At 37.3% G+C, this 20,604-nt stretch overlaps 1 protein-coding gene across 1 annotated transcript in view; it reads right to left on the reverse strand.

The window, feature by feature from the left end:
- LOC144828060 (histamine H4 receptor-like) overlaps positions 1-20,338 on the reverse strand; it is a 317,412-nt gene extending 297,074 nt beyond the window's left edge. Inside the window, exon 1 of the mRNA XM_078686196.1 lies at positions 20,077-20,338. Within this exon, the coding sequence (XP_078542322.1) occupies positions 20,077-20,338 (262 nt within the window). The remainder of the gene's footprint in view (positions 1-20,076) is intronic.
- Between the last annotated feature and the right edge of the window lie 266 nt (positions 20,339-20,604).

The following is a 20,604-nucleotide window of genomic DNA, read 5'->3' on the forward strand; positions in this document are numbered from 1 at the left end:
TACATATTTTTTGTTTGATACATTGCATTTATGTAATCACAAAATTTGCAAATCCTTCAGTGCAATTGCAAAATAAGGAATAGCAAATTTTGCTACTCCTTATTTTGCATCAAACTTGTTTGATACATACCATTTGTCTAATTAACATTCGCAAAGGCCGAAATTCGTAGAATTTTGATCTTTGCGAATGCTAATTAGCTTGATACATATGGCCCCAAGTGAGGCCTGTCTTGCGACATGGTGCATCTTTTGCATCACTGCTGCATCGGTTTCATGTGGTACGTTTTTTTTACACCATGACATATCTGCCTAAATGCATCAATTTGTAATTTTGTCGCCTCATAGCAAATCTTTTGCACCGCTGCTGCATCATAAAAGTGACGCACAGTGGCACAAAAGAAGCATACACCTATCATAAATCTGTCCCTAGCATTTTAAATGATTAATCCAGGATGACGATAAGGTGTGGCCTATCCAGAGGTTTGTTTAAGGTGAGGCCTACTCAGGATTGCAGATTAAAGTTACGCTTGATGAAGAATACAGAGGAGATAATACATGTAAAGGCCTACCAATGAAGTAAGTAATGTGCACTTTATTGCGCCAGTCATCATAAATGTATCCCTAAGCTTCTTATCTTGTTACAGATGAACCACCATATGTACCATCAAACTATTTTGCATTTCCTAAATAGCAAATTTTAAGGAATAAATAGCAATTCTTTACCATTCCTAATTTGCAATGAGCAAATTGCTAATTGCAAATTAGCACCGCCGCTGCATCATAAAAGTGACGCACAGTGGCACAAAAGAGGCATACACCTATCATAAATCTGTCCCTAGCATTTTAAATGATTAATCCAGGATGACAATAAGGTGTGGCCTATCCAAAGGTTTGTTTAAGGTGAGGCCTACTCAGGATTGCAGATTAAAGTTACGCTTGATGAAGAATACAGAGGAGATAATACATGTAAAGGCCTACCAATGAAGTAAGTAATGTCCACTTTATTGCGCCAGTCATCATAAATGTATCCCTAAGCTTCTTATCTTGTTACAGATGAACCACCATATGTACCATCAAACTATTTTGCATTTCCTAAATAGCAAATTTTAAGGAATAAATAGCAATTCTTTACCATTCCTAATTTGCAATGAGCAAATTGCTAATTGCAAATTACCCATTCATTTCCATGGGCTAGGAGGCTCATAGGAATGAAGGTTGCAATTTGCGATTAGCAATTAGCTCATCACAAAATAGGAATTTTTTCAAGCGTGCAGGGGTATCTCAAGAACACCCTGCTGCACCCCTGAAAAAGAAATTTGGGGGCATATGGCACACATACATGCCCTAAGGGCATGTATGGGCGTCATATGGGACCTTTTGTTTTTTGGAAAAAAATGCTTTTTGAAAAGAATTCGCAAATTACCACAAACTAGAAGTTGGTGGTAGTTTCCAAATCCTTAATATCATTTTTTACATATTTTTGTTTGATACATTGCATTTAAGGAATCGCAAAATTTGCAAATCCTTCAGTGCAATCGCAAAATAAGGAATAGCAAATTTTGAATTAAGGACATTTTAAGTCATTTCCACATGTGCAGTGTTTTCAAATTATGATTTGAAAATCGTTTTTGGGGAAAAGTAATGGTTTGCAAATTTATGACAAGGACATAATGGTGTATGCTTCTCTATAAGGCATTTCAGTGTCTCTGATGTCATTTTTCCCATATTACATTATAAGACCTTTCCCCATGGAGCACATTCCTTGTAAATATGCTCCCACCTGTGCATGGCGAATTTAGATTTTGACTGTTTAAGTCACATAGCCATGTTAAAAGTGACCCAAAAAAATTGCAAACGCTTTAAAAAAACACATTCATGTGTCTTAAGGACATTTTAAGTCATTTCCCCATGGACAGTGTTTTCTAAGTGGCGCAAAAGAGGCATACACCTATCATAAATCTGTCCCTAGCATTTTAAATGATTAATTCAGGATGACAATAAGATGTGGCCTATCCAGAGGTTTGTTTAAGGTGAGGCCTACTCAGGATTGCAGATTAAAGTTACGCTTGATGAAGAATACAGAGGAGATAATACATGTAAAGCTCTACCAATGAAGTAAGTGATGTCCACTTCATTGCGCCAGTCATCATAAATGTATCCCTAAGCTTCTTATCTTGTTAGACATCAACCGCCATATGTATCATATAACTATTTTGCATTTCCAAAATAGCGAATTTTAAGGAATAAATAGCGATTCTTTACCATTCCAAATTTGCGATGGGCAAATTGCTAATTGCAAATTACCCATTCATTTCCATGGGCTAGGAGGCTCATATAAATGAAGGTGCAATTTGCGATTAACAATTTGCTCATCGCAAATTAGGAATTTTTCCAAAGGTGCAGGGGTGTCTCAATAACACCCTGCTGCACCCTTGAAAAAGAAATTTGGGGGCATATGGCGCACATAAATTTTAACAACATTCCTTTACCTCAAAAACGATTTTCAAATCATAATTTCAAAACACTGCACATGGGAAAATTACTTAAAATGTCCTTAAGACACATAAAAGCGTTTTTTGATTGCCTTTGCAGCATGTTTGTATCACTTTTAACATGGCTATGTAACACAAACATTCAAAATCTAAATTTGCCATGCACAGGTGGGAGCATATTTACAAGCAATTTGCGCCACAGAGAAAGGTCTTACATTAAAATGGGAAAAATAACATCAGGGACAGTCAATTGCCTTATAAAGAAGCATACACCATTATGTCCTTGTCATAAATTTAAAAACAATTCCTTTTCCCCAAAAACGATTTTCAAATCATAATTTCAAAACACTGCACATGGGAAAATTACTTAAAATGTCCTTAAGACACATAAAAGCGTTTTTTGATTGCCTTTGCAGCATGTTTGTATCACTTTTAACATGGCTATGTAACACAAACATTCAACATCTAAATTTTCCATGCACAGGTGGGAGCATATTTACAAGCAATTTGCGCCACATAATTCATAATTTTCTCCTTAAAGCACACTATTCTCTATCTAAATTAAAGAAATATTTTCTCACCTTAGCAAATACTTTGAGTTTGAAAACAGTCTCAGAAACACACCAATTTGTCTTCAGCAGAGCAAAAGGTATGCACTCCAGAGTCTGCAGCTATCAAAAGCACAGAAATGCTGTAATTCTTCACACATATCTCTCATGTCACCCAATCAAAACTCTTCCCTCACTTTTTTTCAAATGAAAACCCTTCCCCCCTCTGCCCTTTCTGCCTTTTCTGCATGGCAACCACCTCTTGGAAGACCTCTGTTGTTTGCAAGTTCACACAACAATGTTGCAATTGAACTCTGAACTCTCAGTGCACCTGCATATCCAGTGCATTCTTTCATTTATTGATTTTTTATTGACCACTCAAAATACATCTTTCAAAGAACACATCCGTGCACCCTAACTTTCTGTTTTCAGCAATCAAAATCCACCAATCACTGTTACTGCTTCATGAACACAGAAACTCCACAGTTTTTTTTCATTTTACACTCTCATTTTTTCAACTGCCATTTCATTGCCACACTTCATCTGACTGCAGGAGAACCTTCTCTCACCATGTTTTCTGTCTGGATTGTTGGACATAGTTATATTCACTGGGCTCAAAGGTACGTTGAAAACAGGAATTTACCTAACCTCAATTTACAAGATGTGGAAATTAAGTGGTTTGGCCACAGAGGATTAAAATGTCACCAATTGATACCATTGGTGAAAACCTTTATGCATTTGCCCAAACCTGACCTGTTAATTGTGCACTGTGGAGGTAATGACTTGGGCACTTTGACTGGTGTAGGTCTGGAAATGCTTTTAAAGGACACCTTTGAGCAATTAATGGCACTTTTTCCTCAGACTGCCTTGGTATATTCAAATATATGCCAAAGACAGAAATGGAGGTGGTCAAACCAATTTTGTCCACAAATTGAGAAGTCGAGGAAGCATGTAAACAAATCTGTTTCAGCTTACATGAGAGACCATGGAATGGGCTCCCTGTACAACAATAACTTGCGTTACTACATGCAAGATATCTACAGAGGAGATGGAGTTCACTTCTCAGATGAGGGCAACAGAATTTTCACTCTGAATTTAAGAATGTGCATTGGTACCTACTTATAAGTACCTAAATGTACCATAAACCCAAAAGCTCTTCTCAGAGCTACCCTACATCTAATCACTCACAATTATTATTTTACTCTAACATTTTTCACTAATTTTCAACAAAGTACGCTCCCTGGGGCGCTACCCGGTACGCGAACCGGGAGCTAACCTCGCGAAATTTTTAAAAAAAATGTTTTTTTTTCGCACATATAAGCCTCCTCAGCCACCCTCACAAAACCTAGGGGGTCAAGATAACTCTACCGTGCCCCCTTCTACCCATTCTGAACATTATTTGCCCTCCATCTTGTATCTTAATTCGACCGAAACACAAAATGGTGGACGCCTCGGAACGCTTAAGGTCCGCGAACCGAGGCGCTCAACGGTTCGCGTACCGGGTCGCTCCCTGGGAAGCGCACCATCAAAAAAGGTGGGAAAGTAGTTCACAGAAAAGCCACTGGAGACAATTTCACCAAATATAGATTAGCTCATACTACATACCAATCCCTACCATTTTCACAAATTTGATTGGAATTCCATTGACCCATTTAGCCTGTAGACCTCTCTAAATACCCTGAGGTAAATTACTTCACAAAACACATCTGAAGTGTTGGAATTGACAACCAATGAAAATGTTACTTTCATTTTCTACTTTTTTTACCTGACATTTCATTGGTTATATACCTCAATATATATAAAGGAAGAGAAGAAAACACAGCCATTTTGACTACTACTTCTTGGTGTACATTTCAATAGTATTTTCACTAATTCCTTCAACTTCTTTCTAAAGGTAAGTTTTTATTTTTAAAACTGAAGTATATTGTGCACTATAAGTTAATATGGTAAACTTTTTCTGATAGTTATATACTATCCCTCTGTAGTAGTTATAGATTTAGATAGACTTCTCTGTTATAGTTATGGATGGAGTTAGGCTTCTCTTGTATAATTATGAATTTACTTACGTTAAATCACATACACTTTTTTATATTCCTACTTCCACTCTGATACTATACACTGCCCAAAGATAAATTCACTGATAAAAACTGCCTATCTAAAATTAATCCCAACAGTGCCCTATCTCTACTAATATATATTTTTTTAATCTAAATTTCAGGCAAAATGGAAGGCGAACAGAAAGTTGAATTTCAAATTGTCCTGCAAGAGAGCAGCCAAGAAATCATTGATGAAAATGATATTGAATTTTTCGATGAAACTTGGGACAATGAACTACTGCAATGTGTACAAGCAGTAGATAACCTCCTTGCAAATGAGGACATTTTACACCCTCAGAGACTACAATGTATATTCCATGATAATTATGAAATTTCTGACAATGAAATGTTAGAAAGTTTAATAAATTATGAAACACAATCACAATAAAAAAAAAATGCTTAAAAAATAAAGAAAATAAAAAATAATCAACAAAACCAACAATCAATTAACATACAGCATTTGAAAAGTCTATCATTCATTTTTCATTGTAGTACGCTGCCCAGAACGCTTCCCGGTTCGCGGACCGGGCGCTACCCACGCGGGGCCCTTTTAAAGCCTCCACATTAAACCTAGGGGGTCAGGGAGGATCTACTATGCCGCCTTATGGTTATTTCCCCCTTTGTTTTGGCCTCCTCTTGTCTCTCAATCCTACCGAGAGACAAGATGGCCGCCGCTCCGGACTGTTTGGAATGTTGACAGACGCCGGAGAGCCAATCAGCTTCGCTACGCGAAGTTCTGGTACGCGCCCCGGTCCGCGAACCGGGGAGCTGCCCGGTCCGCTGTTACAGATATATATCTTTTTTTAAACGTTAATTTCTCAAAATCCACTGGAGCACATATATTGAGACCTACAAAAGGCACATCGGGCTACCAGTCCCTACAATTTTGCCAAGTTTCGTGCAAATCCATTCAGCCGTTCGGGCTAAAAGTGAGGCCAACCGCCCTATGGAAAACTCAATGTTAAAAACACGTTTTGGGACCCCCCTTTTTTCTCGGCCCCCCCTAGACGAACCCCCCCAAATTTTCAGGGGCTGCTCAGAAGTAAAATGTTCCATTTTCCAGAAAATTTCAGCCAATTCCGTCCACAAACGCCAAAGTTATTAGACATAGAATTTTCAAAAATCCCATAGAGAAAAAATCCTAACTATATATACCTACTGGCGACCGCCAGTAGGTAATATATATATATATATATATATATATATATATATATATACACACAAGAATACCGGCTGGAAACCGGTAAGGAGCACTCACTCAGGTTATTTCAGTTTAGACCAACTGCTTTCATTGCAGCATACTCGTCCTAACCCAACGCGTTTCGCCTTCAGCCAAAGGCTTGATCACGGGTGTTGAGCTCTAACACGAGCCTACTTTTATTTCAGTGCACAGTGAAAAAAACTTTACAGTGAAAATGCAATGCATTGTGGGTGACATAGTTTTTCATGTGAACAAGTGTTAATGTGCTCAATTTTTAATAAAATGAACAATAGAGTTTCAGCTGTTTGGATTAGGCAGACATAACAAATTAATTAGAACAATGTTTTTATCAAAGTTCTGTTTTTTTGAGTCAGTGGTGACTGTCATTCACATCCGTGAATGTTTTCATGGTTTTTTGCTCCCTGGTGAGCAATTTCACAAGACTCTCGGGCTGATCATGTTTGATCTTTATGTCTCTCAGTAGTTGTCACGGTTCTTTCTCTCTGGTGAGTAGATCCTACAAAGTCATTATGAGTTGCATCAGTTTTGCGGTTCACTATTGGTGTCGGTTTGAGGACAGATTACAAATGTGCATGTAACTCTTCCGTCTGGTTGAGTCCGTATGGCTCTCGGGTCCTGAAACTGATAATGTGTTTTGATTCTTGTTGTCTCAATGCCTTTCTTCGATTTCCTCCTCTTTCTGAGTTCGTCTGTTGGTCAATTGCACAGTATTTGAGGGTTTCCCAATTGTTGTTATGGTACTGTGTCATGTGTTTGGCGATTGCATTGGAATGGTCTTGATGGATGACAGCTCTTGTATGTTCAAGCATTCTTTTTTTGGCCTCAAAGATTGTGCTGCCTATGTAACTTTTGGCGCAGGGGCATGTCACCATATAAACTACGAACGTGCTTTTGCACGTCAGATGTTGTTTTATTTTCCATTTTTTTCCCCCAAACATAGAGAGTTCTTTTGTTGGAGATGCAATTCGGCAAACCTTACATTGTTTGCATGGCCAAAAACCCTCACGATGCATCCAATTTACAGTCGGAGATTTTTGAAGTGGCTATGGACTAATTGGTCACCCAGATTTTTTGCTCTGCGAAAGGTTACATGTGGATGTTCTCCAATGATTTTTGATAGTGTTGAATCTGTCCGTAGAATACCCCAGTGTTTTTTAATTATTTTCATTAGTGCTCCCTTTTCCGCATTGTATGATGTTATTAATCTGATTTTGTTGTCAGTTTTAGTCTCTTGTGCTTTATGTAGGATTTCTTTTATGTCCGTTTCAATTACTTTCTTGAGGCATTTTTTCACATTGTTTGGTTGGTATTTTCTTTTTATGAATCTGTTTGAGGCCTCCGTGCTGTGTTTGAGGAATTCTGAGTTGTTTTAGAACAGTTTCTTTTTATGCGGAGAAATTCTCCATATGGGATGCTTCTTTTTAGTTTGTCATCATGGAAGCTTTGTCCATGTAGTACAGAGTTGGTTGCAGTCTTCTTACGGTGTAGTGTGGTTTCAAGACGGTTGTTCTCAATATATATTTCTGTGTCCAGAAACACTACCCGGTTGCTGCTTATTTCATACGTGAACTTCAGATTTGTAGATGTATTATTTAATTTTTCAAAGTATTGTTCAAAATCTGTTTGTTCACCGTCCCATATTATAAAAAGATCATCTATGAATCTAAGCCATAGTATTATCCTCTTTTTCCACGCATAATGTTCTGTTTTCCAGGCCTCATTTTGTTCATACCAACCCATAGCAAGATTAGCGTAATTTGGTGAGAAAGAGAAGCCCATGGCGCATCCTTGTGTTTGTTTAAAGATGTTTTTTTCAAATAGGAAATAGTTGTTGTGTAGGCATAAGAAGATTATGCGATTTAACATTTCATTATGTTCCTTATATCTTATGTTCCTTTTTCCCCAGATAGTATCTGCATGCATTCATCCCAATGGTGTGCTCGATGTTTGTGTACAATGATGTCACACCCATTGAGATTAGTTTAAAAGAAGGTTTCCAGACAATTTTTTCTAGTTGTTTTAAAAGGTCAGTAGTATCCTTTATGAATGATGGGAGATCTCTGACCAGAGGAGCTAGGAATTGGTCAATGTAATTTGACATTCCTTCTAGTAATGAATTGTTTGCCGAGACTATTGGCCTCCCTGGTGGGTTCTGGCTGTTTTTATGGATTTTTGGGAGGCAATAGAATGTGGGAAGAGTTGGAAATTTGTTTGTCATGTATTTTTGTTCATCATCACTTATGAGGCCCGCATCAGCCCAAGTCTGTAATAATTCAGTGATTTCTGTTTGTAAGACTGCAGTTGGATCTTGATTTAGGAGCTCATAGCAGTCTTTATCCTGCAGTTGACGTTGTGCTTCTTCTGCGTAGTCTATTTTGTCTATGATGATGATGTTCCAACCCTTATCCGCTGGCTTTATCTCGATTTTTGTATCTTCAGAGAGATTTCTTATGATTAGTTTTTCTTTCAAAGAAAAGTGGTTTTTTGTCTGGTTTTGTTTGATTTTGTATAGCACATCGATTACGAGTTCCTGGAATAAATCAATCTTGTTGCCAGGAGGCAGTATAGGGTTGTATTTGGATTTTTCTTTTAATCCACTCTCGTTGGCACCATCTTGTTCCATGGAATCTTCCATTTTGATGAGCTCTTCTTCTTCCTGTGATATTGACATGGCACCCATTGTCATTAAGGTGGAGAGTGCCACAGAGTCCTCAGCATTTATACTTAAATTTGACATTTGTTTCAATTGGGTAGTTTTTTTGGTGGTCTTCTCTGCATAGATTTTTGCAAGTTTCAGTTTCCGCGTATATTTGTACAAATCTACGCGGGTGTCCGCAATGTTTAGATGTGTCGTGGGGCAGAAGTTTAATCCTTTTTGAGTGTGTTCTTTTCCTCATCTGTTAGGATTCTTGTTGAGAGGTTAATTACATTTAATTCTTGGGAGTCAGAGGGTAAATCTGTTATCGGCGCGGTTGTCTGAGTCTGGATGTGGTCCAAGAGTCTTCCTTTGCCTTGTTTCTGGCCTCTCTGGCATCTTCTTGTTTTCCTCCCTTTCCACGGGGACGGCCCCTGCCTCTCCCTCTGCCCCGTATGGGTTGTTGCTGTTGCTGTGATTGTTGTTCTAATGCCTTTTGCATCTCTATTAAAAAATTGGTCTTTTTTGGAAGGGCGGTGCTCGGTGTTGGCTGTTCATCCTGGTCACTTAGTTCCAAGCTTGTTAGGGAGTCAAAGCTCGAGGTGTCATTGGTTTCTTGTTGTTCTGGTTGTTTGCCTTTCTTTGGAAATTGTTGTTTGCCAAAGGTAAAGATTTGTCCCTCCTCAAAATCTTCTTTGTCTCTCTGGAATTTATGTTGTTTCAACGCTTTTACGCGTGCTTCATGTCTTTCCAGATTTTTCAATATATCTGTTTTCAGTTTTTGTTGGTCATCATTTAACGTTAAAGTTTTGATGTCATCTTCCAAGATTTTCAGTTCCGTTGTTATTACTTTTAGGATTTTTTCAATGTGTTTAATGAGGATTACCATTAGGCCCATGGATGAATCTAAGAGATGCTCGCCCCATTCTTGTAGTAATTCACTCGTTGTGTCTTGGTGACTTGGCATTAGGGTTAGCCTTAAACCCCGAGGTATTCTTTTTACTTCCATGTACTTTTGCAGACTTAAGAGTTCCCACCATTTATTGATTTCTCTTTTAGATAAGCGTTCCCATTTCTTTAATTTATCTCTGATGGTGTCCGGGGGAGTGCTTGTTTGGCCCCTTTCTGTATTTTTAGTGCCCTGGTATGTGAAAAAGTTGTTTATGTCTGCTATCCTCCTTGCTTCTCTTTCCTCCATGACAAGTTTGTTTCTTGATTTATGCTTTGTTTTTGAACCAGCCGGTTCTTTTTTCAATTATTGTTGGTCTTTTAGGTTACCCTGAGTCTGATTTTAATATACTGATTGGATTGAGGGGGTTGATGAATCTTGCTTATTTATATAAAATTCATATGTATTCCCTTGTTCCCAAATTTTGTATAGAATTCCAATGTTGTGTGTACTGTGTAAAGCTCTCAACGTGTTCTTGAGAGAGAAAAAAATCTTTCTCCTTTTGTGTGCCAGTTCAGATCCATCAGCTTTTGTGTGTCACAGGGCTCAGCTTTAAGTCCCACTCTATTAAACATATGAATGGCCACTTTGGTCCCTGTAGTGCAAAAATGAGGTGTGAACATTGTATCCAATGCAGATGAAACCCAACTGATGTTTCTCTTTCAACAGCTTGACTGAAGGAATAACAGCTGTTTACAGCTTAATGCTGGAAGAACTGAGATTCTTGCATTTGGGCCCCATCTATTGTTTCTTCGTTTCCTTGGCTTCCCAAACAGGGCCAATTTCCTACTACATCCTTATTAGCCAGAAATCTGGGGGCTCTGTTGGATTCTACCTTATTTTAAAAACTTTAAGTAAGGGCCACGGTGGCCACTTGTTTTTGTGTGTTAAAATCTTTAAAAAAGTTATTGGAATACCTTTCGTAAGCTACTCAGAAGGGGACTATTCATGCCCTTATTACCTCAAGAATGAACTATGCAAATGTCTTTTATCTATGCATCTCTCGAGATCTACTCACAAGGTTTCAATGTGTTCAGAGCGCTGCTGCTCGTCTTGTACTTAACACTTCTAAAAGACATCCCATCAATTATGGCCTAAAATCCCTTCACTGATTACCAATTCAGTCCAGAATTAAGATTCAAGCCTTCTTAATCACTCACAGAGCGTTCTTTCAGAATGGTCCACCCTACATTTAAAATCTGTTAAAAAAATATGTGGTGTTTCCATCTGCAAATCAAATCTTGCACCTTGTCTAAAAAGCAAAATCTAGTGACAGATCTTATTTTTGTTTCTTGATCCCACTATTTGGAATTCCCTTCCATTGCTTGTTCACAATGGCTCTTGTGAAAGTATATTTAGAGCCCAGCTGAAAACGTTCTTTTTCTGTGAGCTTTACTCTCTCTCTTTTTTCTTGTTGCATTTCAGCGCCAGGGCGCTTCTCATGAAGCAGCAGCTGCACTTTATAAATATAATTCCATTCACTCATTCAATCATTCACTCATAAATTCATTAATTCCCCGACAAACCTAGAAACCTATAACTAAAATATAAGTAAAATAATTCAATATCACATTAGGTACAAAATGATCAATTAAATAATTCATAATAAATAAATAATTAGAAATTAATGATTACTTAATTTACTTCCCACCCTATACCCCTACAAACATAACCACACACACCTAACATATAACTAATATATGAAGGTATTACACAAGTTACATCATTAACAATCAATAAAATAATTAACAATAAAGTAATATTTCATTGTTAATTCACTATCAAATTACTTCCCCGAGACCCATAAAAACCCAGCAGCTGCCCCAAATAGAAATAGTATTGCTACATAAATAATAATCAATTAAATAATTAATAATACATTCATAGTTAATTGTTAATTAAATATTGCTTAATTTACTTCCCATCCTATACCCCTACAAACCTAGCAACCCATTACTACATTATAAATTACTATGAACAATTACATTTCAGTTACAAATCACTTAAAATTACAAACTATATTTACAAATATTGTTAACAATTATACAAACAATAAGAACATATAAAATGTATATATGAACGAAAACACATTAAGATATTCTTTGCTACTATATTATTGAAAAAAATATTAAGAACGATTTTCTTCACAACGATATTACCTAGCCAAAACAATCAATATTTTTGATAACAATAATTCTGCATCATGATATTTTAGTTTCACAATACTTTTCCCCAATATTTCTGTATACCGATATTTGCAACTTGATATTTTGGCCAAATACCCAGTATGCACAGGTGGAAAATGGCTTTGAAATTGCTGTTAAACACTGTTTTGAATAGCACAATAGCTGAGACCTTCTGTAATATAAATGCAGAATAGGCTACCAAATAACCTCTAATGATCCATTCGTCCAGAAGATTTGAGAGAGAAGGGTGCAAAACATTTTCAGGTCATCTTGGTTCTAAAATGATAATATGATGAGAGACTAAAGATGAGTAGGATCACTAGAGAAGGATGCTTTGGTTCTTTTGGATTTCTCTGACCAATTAGGAAAAAAAGTGGCATGGGAGTAAAAAAAAGGTTTAAATAAATTTGGACGTGTCCTACAAAATCAAGCAGGGTTTCTTCAAGATGGTCAAGAGTAATATGTGAAGTTCTGCAAGAGCCTTTTTCAAATATATGTTTGATTTTCCATGAAGTACTATACCATGGTGTATAGGATTGTATAACTATGTAGACAATAAACAACTAAGGCACTGATAAACTAAACACATTTGCAAACCCTGCGATTGACAAAATCACATTTAAATATAATAAAGCCCTTTTATGCACTGGAAAAGGTTTATCCAGTTCATAAAAATAATTGTGCTATCCTTTCCAAATCACAAGTAGAAGGGGTGCATGATAGGGACATCTTTATTGGCAAATCCGGAAGCTATATGTCACCACAATTTCTTTTCCAAATGATTGATCAGTTACTGACCGCGGAGTTGGGGTAGGCACATGATTGTGATAGCTCACTTGAGGCAGCAAGCACTGGACTAGGGGACCACTTCCTTCTTCCCTCAATGTCTTACTAAAATAATCTTTTTAAATAGAAAAAGAAGGGGTGGGTTCATGTAAAACAAGGAGGCTAAACCCAATAGAAGCATGTTCAACAAAGAAGAACCTCCATAGTTGAATCCTGAAAATAAATGAATCAGAATATTCTCAATTATCTGAATAGCTAATCATATATTATTCACATGAGTCAAATTATTTTATTTCAGCTGTCACAATGAAGGTTATCAAAGGGCATATACTTTCTTTAACAAATCAGGAAATTGAATCAGACAGAAATGGGAGAGAACAACCCTGATGTGTAGTTTGTTAGTGTCCACTGTAACATGCATAGAATAAATGCTTGTTTGTAGTATCAAAACCTATATGGCCAACAGTTCAATCTGAATTTAAAAATGGAGTTGGAACAGATTTTTTTTGTATAGTTCAAGAGTTACAATGTAATTCAGTTATTCATTGGGGACGAGAGTAACAGAAAATAATTTTCAGGGAGAGATTAATAAAATCCTCCTGTGTGGTGTTCTGCCCCAATGGGATCGTCAGACGTTGCCCGGACCCCGCTAAAATGGTTTCAATGCATTTCATCCTTACAGATTTGTAGAGGTTCTTCAGGATGACCTAGTTTGTCCTGTTTTTAAATAAAGTACTTGTGTTATATAATGTTAAAAGTAAGTATAATAATATAATGCACTTGTGACATGGGAGGCAATACCCTGTGTTGTGCATATCTACAAGAGAAGAGAATGTTGTTCTCCTAGAAGGAAGGAAAATGATTAGGGCTTAGTGTACATGGTGAAAATGTGAATACTTGTGGGGCAGAGGGTGTGCTAAATACATGCAGAAATACCATTTTTAATTGAATCCAGCACAGAACAGGGCCCAGGTGAATTGCCTTCACATGCTAACTATAACAGATTTCTGGATTGCTAACCTCCTTCCAGGAAGTAGGAATAGGCCACACCAAAGAGAACATTGAGCTATGGGAAAAGGAAACTCAGAAATAGACATACAGGATAACATAATACCCTGAATTCTTAACCTTTGAGAAATAAAAAAAAACAGGTAAAGATCCTGTGAAAGGGTCCCTTATTTGTGCAAGCTGGAAGAATTTACTTCATTCAACTAAGCAGCAAAACAATTGATTATTTCAGAAAATCTCCCGTCAAGTATTCTTTCACAACAAGGAAACTGAGATCATGGTGGAAGCACCTGACCCCATAAGAACTCCACCTTTGTTTCCCTATAACAGAGATCCCCGCAAAAATTATGATCTTTGAGAAAACGGTCCTACCTGATCTCAATCAACTGAAAAAATATCAAAATACTTAAACTGAACCTCTCGAGAGTTCAATTTAAGGTGAGAATCAACCCTGGGCGTTGTTCGCGAAGTAGCTCTACGCATAGCTACTCGAAGTGCACTTCACACTACGCGAGATACGCGGAACTATACGCGAACTGCATAGTACCCTGTTCGCGATGATCGCACAGTGCCAGATGCTTGTCTGCACTGTGCAATCATTGAAAACTTGATGTTGCTGATCGGGAACGAGGAAAAAGTCTCGGTGGGATGTCATTTTGATTGCTTGCGGTCTCCAACTTGACGTTGAGGACTGTGAGCAAGCAAAAAATGACCGCTGCACTACACGCATGTTCGCACTGTGCTACGTGCAGTCCCCGTACTGTTAAGTAGCGCAAACTTCGCAAACTACGTGAGCGTAGCATAGTGCTATGCCCAGGGTTAGTGAGAATGCAAAATTAATAGTGATTTAACCCACGGGCAAAGAAGGTGCTATAGCAATAATGTAAACCAAAGACTACTTGCAGAAAAGTTAAAACAAGTCAAGAATAATAAGCATTACAGTAAACTGAACATCCACTAAACCCACCAACTTTAAATGGAGATGGAAGCACTTCTCTTTGAGGGACTGAATAAAAGCTGGATAGGTGTGAAAGAAAATACATTTTGCAAATACAATAATCCCAGGGTACCAATGCTGTACTTCTCAACAATAATATACTAGGATGCAGATCAACAAAGGAGAAACCATTGTCTCGGGTTATGAATCCAATCTTGAACTCATTTCAAAATATATGTATGTATTCTTCATCAACAAAAACAGGAAAATGGGAAGGTGTTTTCTGTAAATAAAATGTATACTTGAAGCCATTCAGCAAAATGATAGGATCTAATATCACAACATTTTTCAAAAAGGTAAAAGGTAGAAATCTATTCATTTGATCATTCATCACAGATTCTGGACATTCTCGATGTAGTGTCCTTATATGCAAATATAGCCCAAGATGTAGCGCTGGAGATGAAACAGGTATATTAGGAGAAAAGAGAGAGACTCCAAACAGTGTTGAGTTCATTATACCACTAGCTAAGCTGGCTCTGAAAAACTGTTTCCCATTCAATGGGACCACAATTTGACACGCCTTTCCTTCAGATGTAGTCCTTTTTCAAATGGCAGAGTTTGAAGAAAAAAATATCTATAACAACAGCCTCACAAAATATATCCACTTGGCTAAGATATAATGACAATGGCCCACATGCATCAATATCGGCTTTTGCGAGTTCTAAATTGCGAAAAATAACGATTCGCAATTTAGAAATCGCAAAAGCCTATGCATGAATATTTTTGCTTTTTTTTTGCAATTCGGTAAAAATCGCTATTTTTACCGATTTGCAAAAAAAATGCAAATTTTCAATTGCGAATTCACAATTCCCATTCATTCCTATGGGCCAAAATGCCCATAGGAATGAATGGGAATTGCGAATTCACAATGTGCAATTGCAATTCATCAATGCATTTCAAGGGTGGAGAGGGGGTCAAAATGACCCCCCCTGCACCCATGAAATGTACTTTTCATCATAAGTTACATACACACATGTCCTAAGGACATGTGTGTCTGTAGCTTAACAGTTTAAAAAATTCATTTTTGTGCATTTTTAAACAATTTCGCAAATTACCACGAAGTTGAACTTCGTGGTAATTTGCACTTCCAATTTTAAAAATAGCACATTTTTCTGTAATGATGCATAGCATTTAAGAAATCGCACAATTGCGATTTCTTATATGCTAACGCAATTTTAGAAATCGTAAAAAAGATGCGACTTCTAAAATGGCATGATGCATCCCAAACAGCACTTTTGCATTCGCAAACAGCCGATTTTAAGGAATCGCACCGTTTGCGACTACAAAAATGCTTGATGCATGTGGGCCAATGTCCCTTCTGAATCTGGACACTGGATTCAAGCTAGCCTGGTACCAAAAAGCAAGATTATTTTAGGTATTGTGGTGAACTGCAGAACACGTTGAAAGAGAAGCAATACCAGAAGAAGTTGTTAAATAATTGCTGCAAACTAGCCCAGTAAACACTAAGGGGAAATCTGTTGGAAAAAATGAAACAGAGATGAAAAATAACCAATAACGTGAGCGACTACCTTCTGCCCAAGCAACAATTGCTTTAGGAAGGTTAGCACTGAGAATTAATACGTTCTACCAAATCTTAAATTTAAACTGTAATGCCGATTGTTTACCCTAAAAAGAAATTGCAACTTGAAGACTATTTTTGTAAGGGCAGACACTGAACCGGCACAGCAGAGAAATTTGATATATACAACGAGTACAGGGGCATCACCAATCTGTTACCTGCTCTCATTGAAATCAAACAACAAAAGAACAGAGTTTATAACAACGTCAATATAACACATTAAGAATTTTCTATTTGTAATTCAAAAAAAGTGATCTATGGAATCATATGCCCTTGTAACAAAATAGATGTAGGCAGAACCAACCACACAGGATTGAAAAGAATTGGACAGCACAAATCAAGAATTTGGTGCAAAGGGACAACCACTCTCTTGGTAAAATATTTTGTCTAAGTATATCACACTGAAAACCAGCTTAGATGGGCTTTTATGGATGCTGCACACAAAGGATAAAAAAGAGGGTATACAGAACCCCTGCTACGTAATAAAAAGGCTACACCTATTTTAAATCTGAACACATTCAACAATGGTTAAAATGAGAGCCAAGAACATTACAGTATTTGACCTTCTTCCTGTTCCCAAACACTTCTCATAAATTAACTAATTTGGCTCCCCACCAGATTGAAACCAGCATTTCGTAACATAAGTTCATTTTTCCCCCATATGTACCCTATTTTTAGATGTCTTGTTGGTTGCTTTAAATATAGACTACAATATCCGTAATACTCAGCATCCACAGCGCTCACATTAATGGTATGTGCATGAATACATTTCTGAAAGAGCTCGGCCCAAGTAAATGTAACCATGTACACAGTTCATCATAAATCCTCTATAAATTGTTCTGCAAGGTTTTTAGACCACAATTTTTATCATCCAGCAGCAGGATATTTCTTACTGATCCACCACCACAGTTTACATCTTCAGAATATTTCCCTACACATAGTAAGGTTCACCACCAACAGCTACCTGACTTAAGGACTGAAGCTGGAACAAAGGAAACCTGTGCATTCAAAGTAGTATAAACCTTTTCATTTTAAAGTTCTTTGAAGATTATACTCTAGAGCCTCTAATCCCGTAACAACAATGTGACAATGAAGGGGGCTACTTTGTGTACAGATGTGCTAACAGTGAGTTTCGCAGTGACTGAAGTGGGCTGAACAACTGCTCCATGCCTTATGGTGTGATGGATGGAAGAAAAATGTGAATGACACAGCAGCAGACCAATGGATGAGGAAGATTGAAAGAAAGACTCAATAACAAAGAATTTTTGAATATATCTTTAGTAAAAACCAAACGGTTGTGGCTAAGGAAAGACTTGAACAGAGATAGTCACTCCCTAATGTAAACTGCTGTAAGAGGTAGATAGTTGTCTTTCACTGTAACTGACATCCCAAACATTGAATGTCTGGAGGGGGCTGATCTAAAGACAACCACTATTGATTCTGTGTACGATGTCCATGTATTATAGTGAATATTTGAAAAAATTGTAAAAAGACAGCTAGAGCTGTCTCTTGCCCAAACTTTAAAAGCGGGCTTAAAAAAATAAACATCCAAACTCATCTTCGATTAGTTTTGTGATATGCTTGTACATATAATTAGGCTACATGAGGGAAATTATACGAAGGTGAGATGAGGACCGGGGGCTGAGCTCACCAGAGAAATATTGGTGAACCGGGGGGTACGCCAAGGTTGTGTACTAGCACCCACCCTCTTTAAACTTTACGTAAATGATATCCCTCAATATCTGGAAGGCTGCAAAAATGATTCACCCAGGTTGGGTGGCGAAGTAATACCTGCATTGCTTTTTGCAGATGACACTATTTCAATTTTGCAAACCCCTAGTGGATTTCAAAACCTGATGAATTCCTTCCAGTTGTACTGCATAGACAAAGGCCTTCAGATAAATTCCAGTAAGACAAAATATATGTCTATTAATCCACATATATCATAAAAAAAAAAAACTAGCGTTAAATCAGCAAAAACTAGCATACGTAAATAATTTTAATTATCTTGGTATCACATTGGACACGAAATTGTCTTGGAAGCATCATCTTAATAAAAACAAAGCGATTTTGCTTCAAAACTGCACTCCTATTACTAAGCAACACGGGGGGAGTACTTCCAAAGCTGTATCGCCTGCTATTGAGGTTTTCAAATTTAAGGCACAGGCAGCTGCCCTGTACGGAGCAGAGATATGGGGCCCTCAATGTAACCGGAACTTTGAAATTGGAGAAAACAAGTTTGTACGGAAATTGCTTGCTCTTCCAATTAGGACCCCTTTGATCCCAGTAATAATGGATTTAAATTTGAAACGTACTGATAATTATGCTGCTTTACGCCCCCTCCTATTTTGGGTAAGAATTTGGTCCACATCTGAGCTACTACATTATAAAAAGGGCCTTCAAGAAATAATGACTATTGGATCATTTAAAACTATACCTTGGTTCCAACATTTATCATTTTGGTTTGAGAAAATAGGATTACTTCATTATTGGGAAGAGTCTACGGAGCTAACCATGGCATGTAGCAAGACAGTAAAGACAGCCTTTTGGGCTTATGTTAATGTCAAACTGCTCCAGGATTCTAACCAAGGTTCGTTAACATCTTCATTTCTTATGTTCAAAGATATAGCCCTCTTTGAACCTCTTCTAGATGAGGTGTGTCCACAAATTGTGAAATCCCTATACCTGAAATATAGATACGGGGTATTACAAACGAACGATAATAAATCCAAATGGGGCAACAACAGCGCTGATGAAGATTACGATAAATGCACGTTTTGTATATATGAGACCAAGGCTAAAGAAGATGACGCTCATATTTTATTTTTTTGCCCTTTATACGATACCCCAAGGAAAAAATGGGTTAAACCTCTCTGCAATAACTTGAACATTAGGCATTGCAGAGAAGCGGAGCGTATAATGAGGACGGATACTTCACCACTCGTGGTCTTTTGTGCAGCTAAATTTCTGTTCAGTGTGAAGATCATTAGAGATATAATAGGGTTGAAATTGTGACAGTGGATTTAATAGCTTTACACATTATGAACGTATTCCTGCACTCGCACAAAAAAATTGAAAGTATTGTCTACTGAAACCTCTCCAATGTTGTAATTAAATAAGGGTGGCGGTGTTAGATTGTAAATAGGATGAAGGCCATTGAGACTCTTCTTTTTATATATAATATTTTATCTATTGTACAGTGTTTTAAATGTATATTAGGATAGTTTTATGATATTGTCACTTCAAACACCTGATTCCTGTGCTAAAGCCGACTGTCGATTATGTGTACGATGTGTTTGTTTTTATGTGCTTTTTGGGTCTAAAAGACCGAAATAAAGTTAAATTGAATTGATATGGAGAACAAGTTTAAGCACTAGCTGATTTAAAATGAATGCTACCTTACATTTTAAATTATGGTTCACTGTTGAGACGAGGAAATGAAACAAAGTTGGTGTATTAACAGTAATTTTCACAAATAAAGCAATTAAGAAAACAAAGCAGTCCAAAAGAGGGCAAGTAGGCACCTTGATATTGGTATGATCAATTTGCTGGAAACAGATAGCCCAGCAACAACTTACCCACAAAAAAGTCACATACTGCTAGATTAAGAAGGAAATAACAGCTGAGATTTCTTAGTCTTTTGTCCACGATGAAAGCCACAATGACCAAGGTATTTCCAAGCACTGTTGTTAAACTCAGTAATGACATTGATAACCCGAGCAATATAACTTGGCTGAAGGGAAATAAAAACTGATTAGCGATAGTCACAAGAGTTCCATTTTCGTACAAATGAGATGAGTTTGAGAACAGCCTCATGGCAAGGCTGAACTTAAAGACCATGCACACCTATCTGTTGGTACGAGGCAAAAGCAACTCAGAGAAATAGATGTCACAATCAGTGATGTGTTTGGGTCTTTTAGTCAATTTGAAATTGCTCCTTTCAATGTTTTGTCTGCTTTTATAAGATCTCAACTGCCTTATTCCTCAATTATGCCATTCCCTATATACTTTAATTACAGTCTGTAGACATTTTAGCTCTTCGTTTCCCATCCTCATTATAGGCAGCTTCGAGAGAGATAATAAATTGACTAAATTATTCCCACACA

The sequence above is a fragment of the Lissotriton helveticus genome, chromosome 4_1 (assembly GCF_964261635.1).
Source record: "Lissotriton helveticus chromosome 4_1, aLisHel1.1, whole genome shotgun sequence".
NCBI lineage: Eukaryota > Metazoa > Chordata > Amphibia > Caudata > Salamandridae > Lissotriton > Lissotriton helveticus.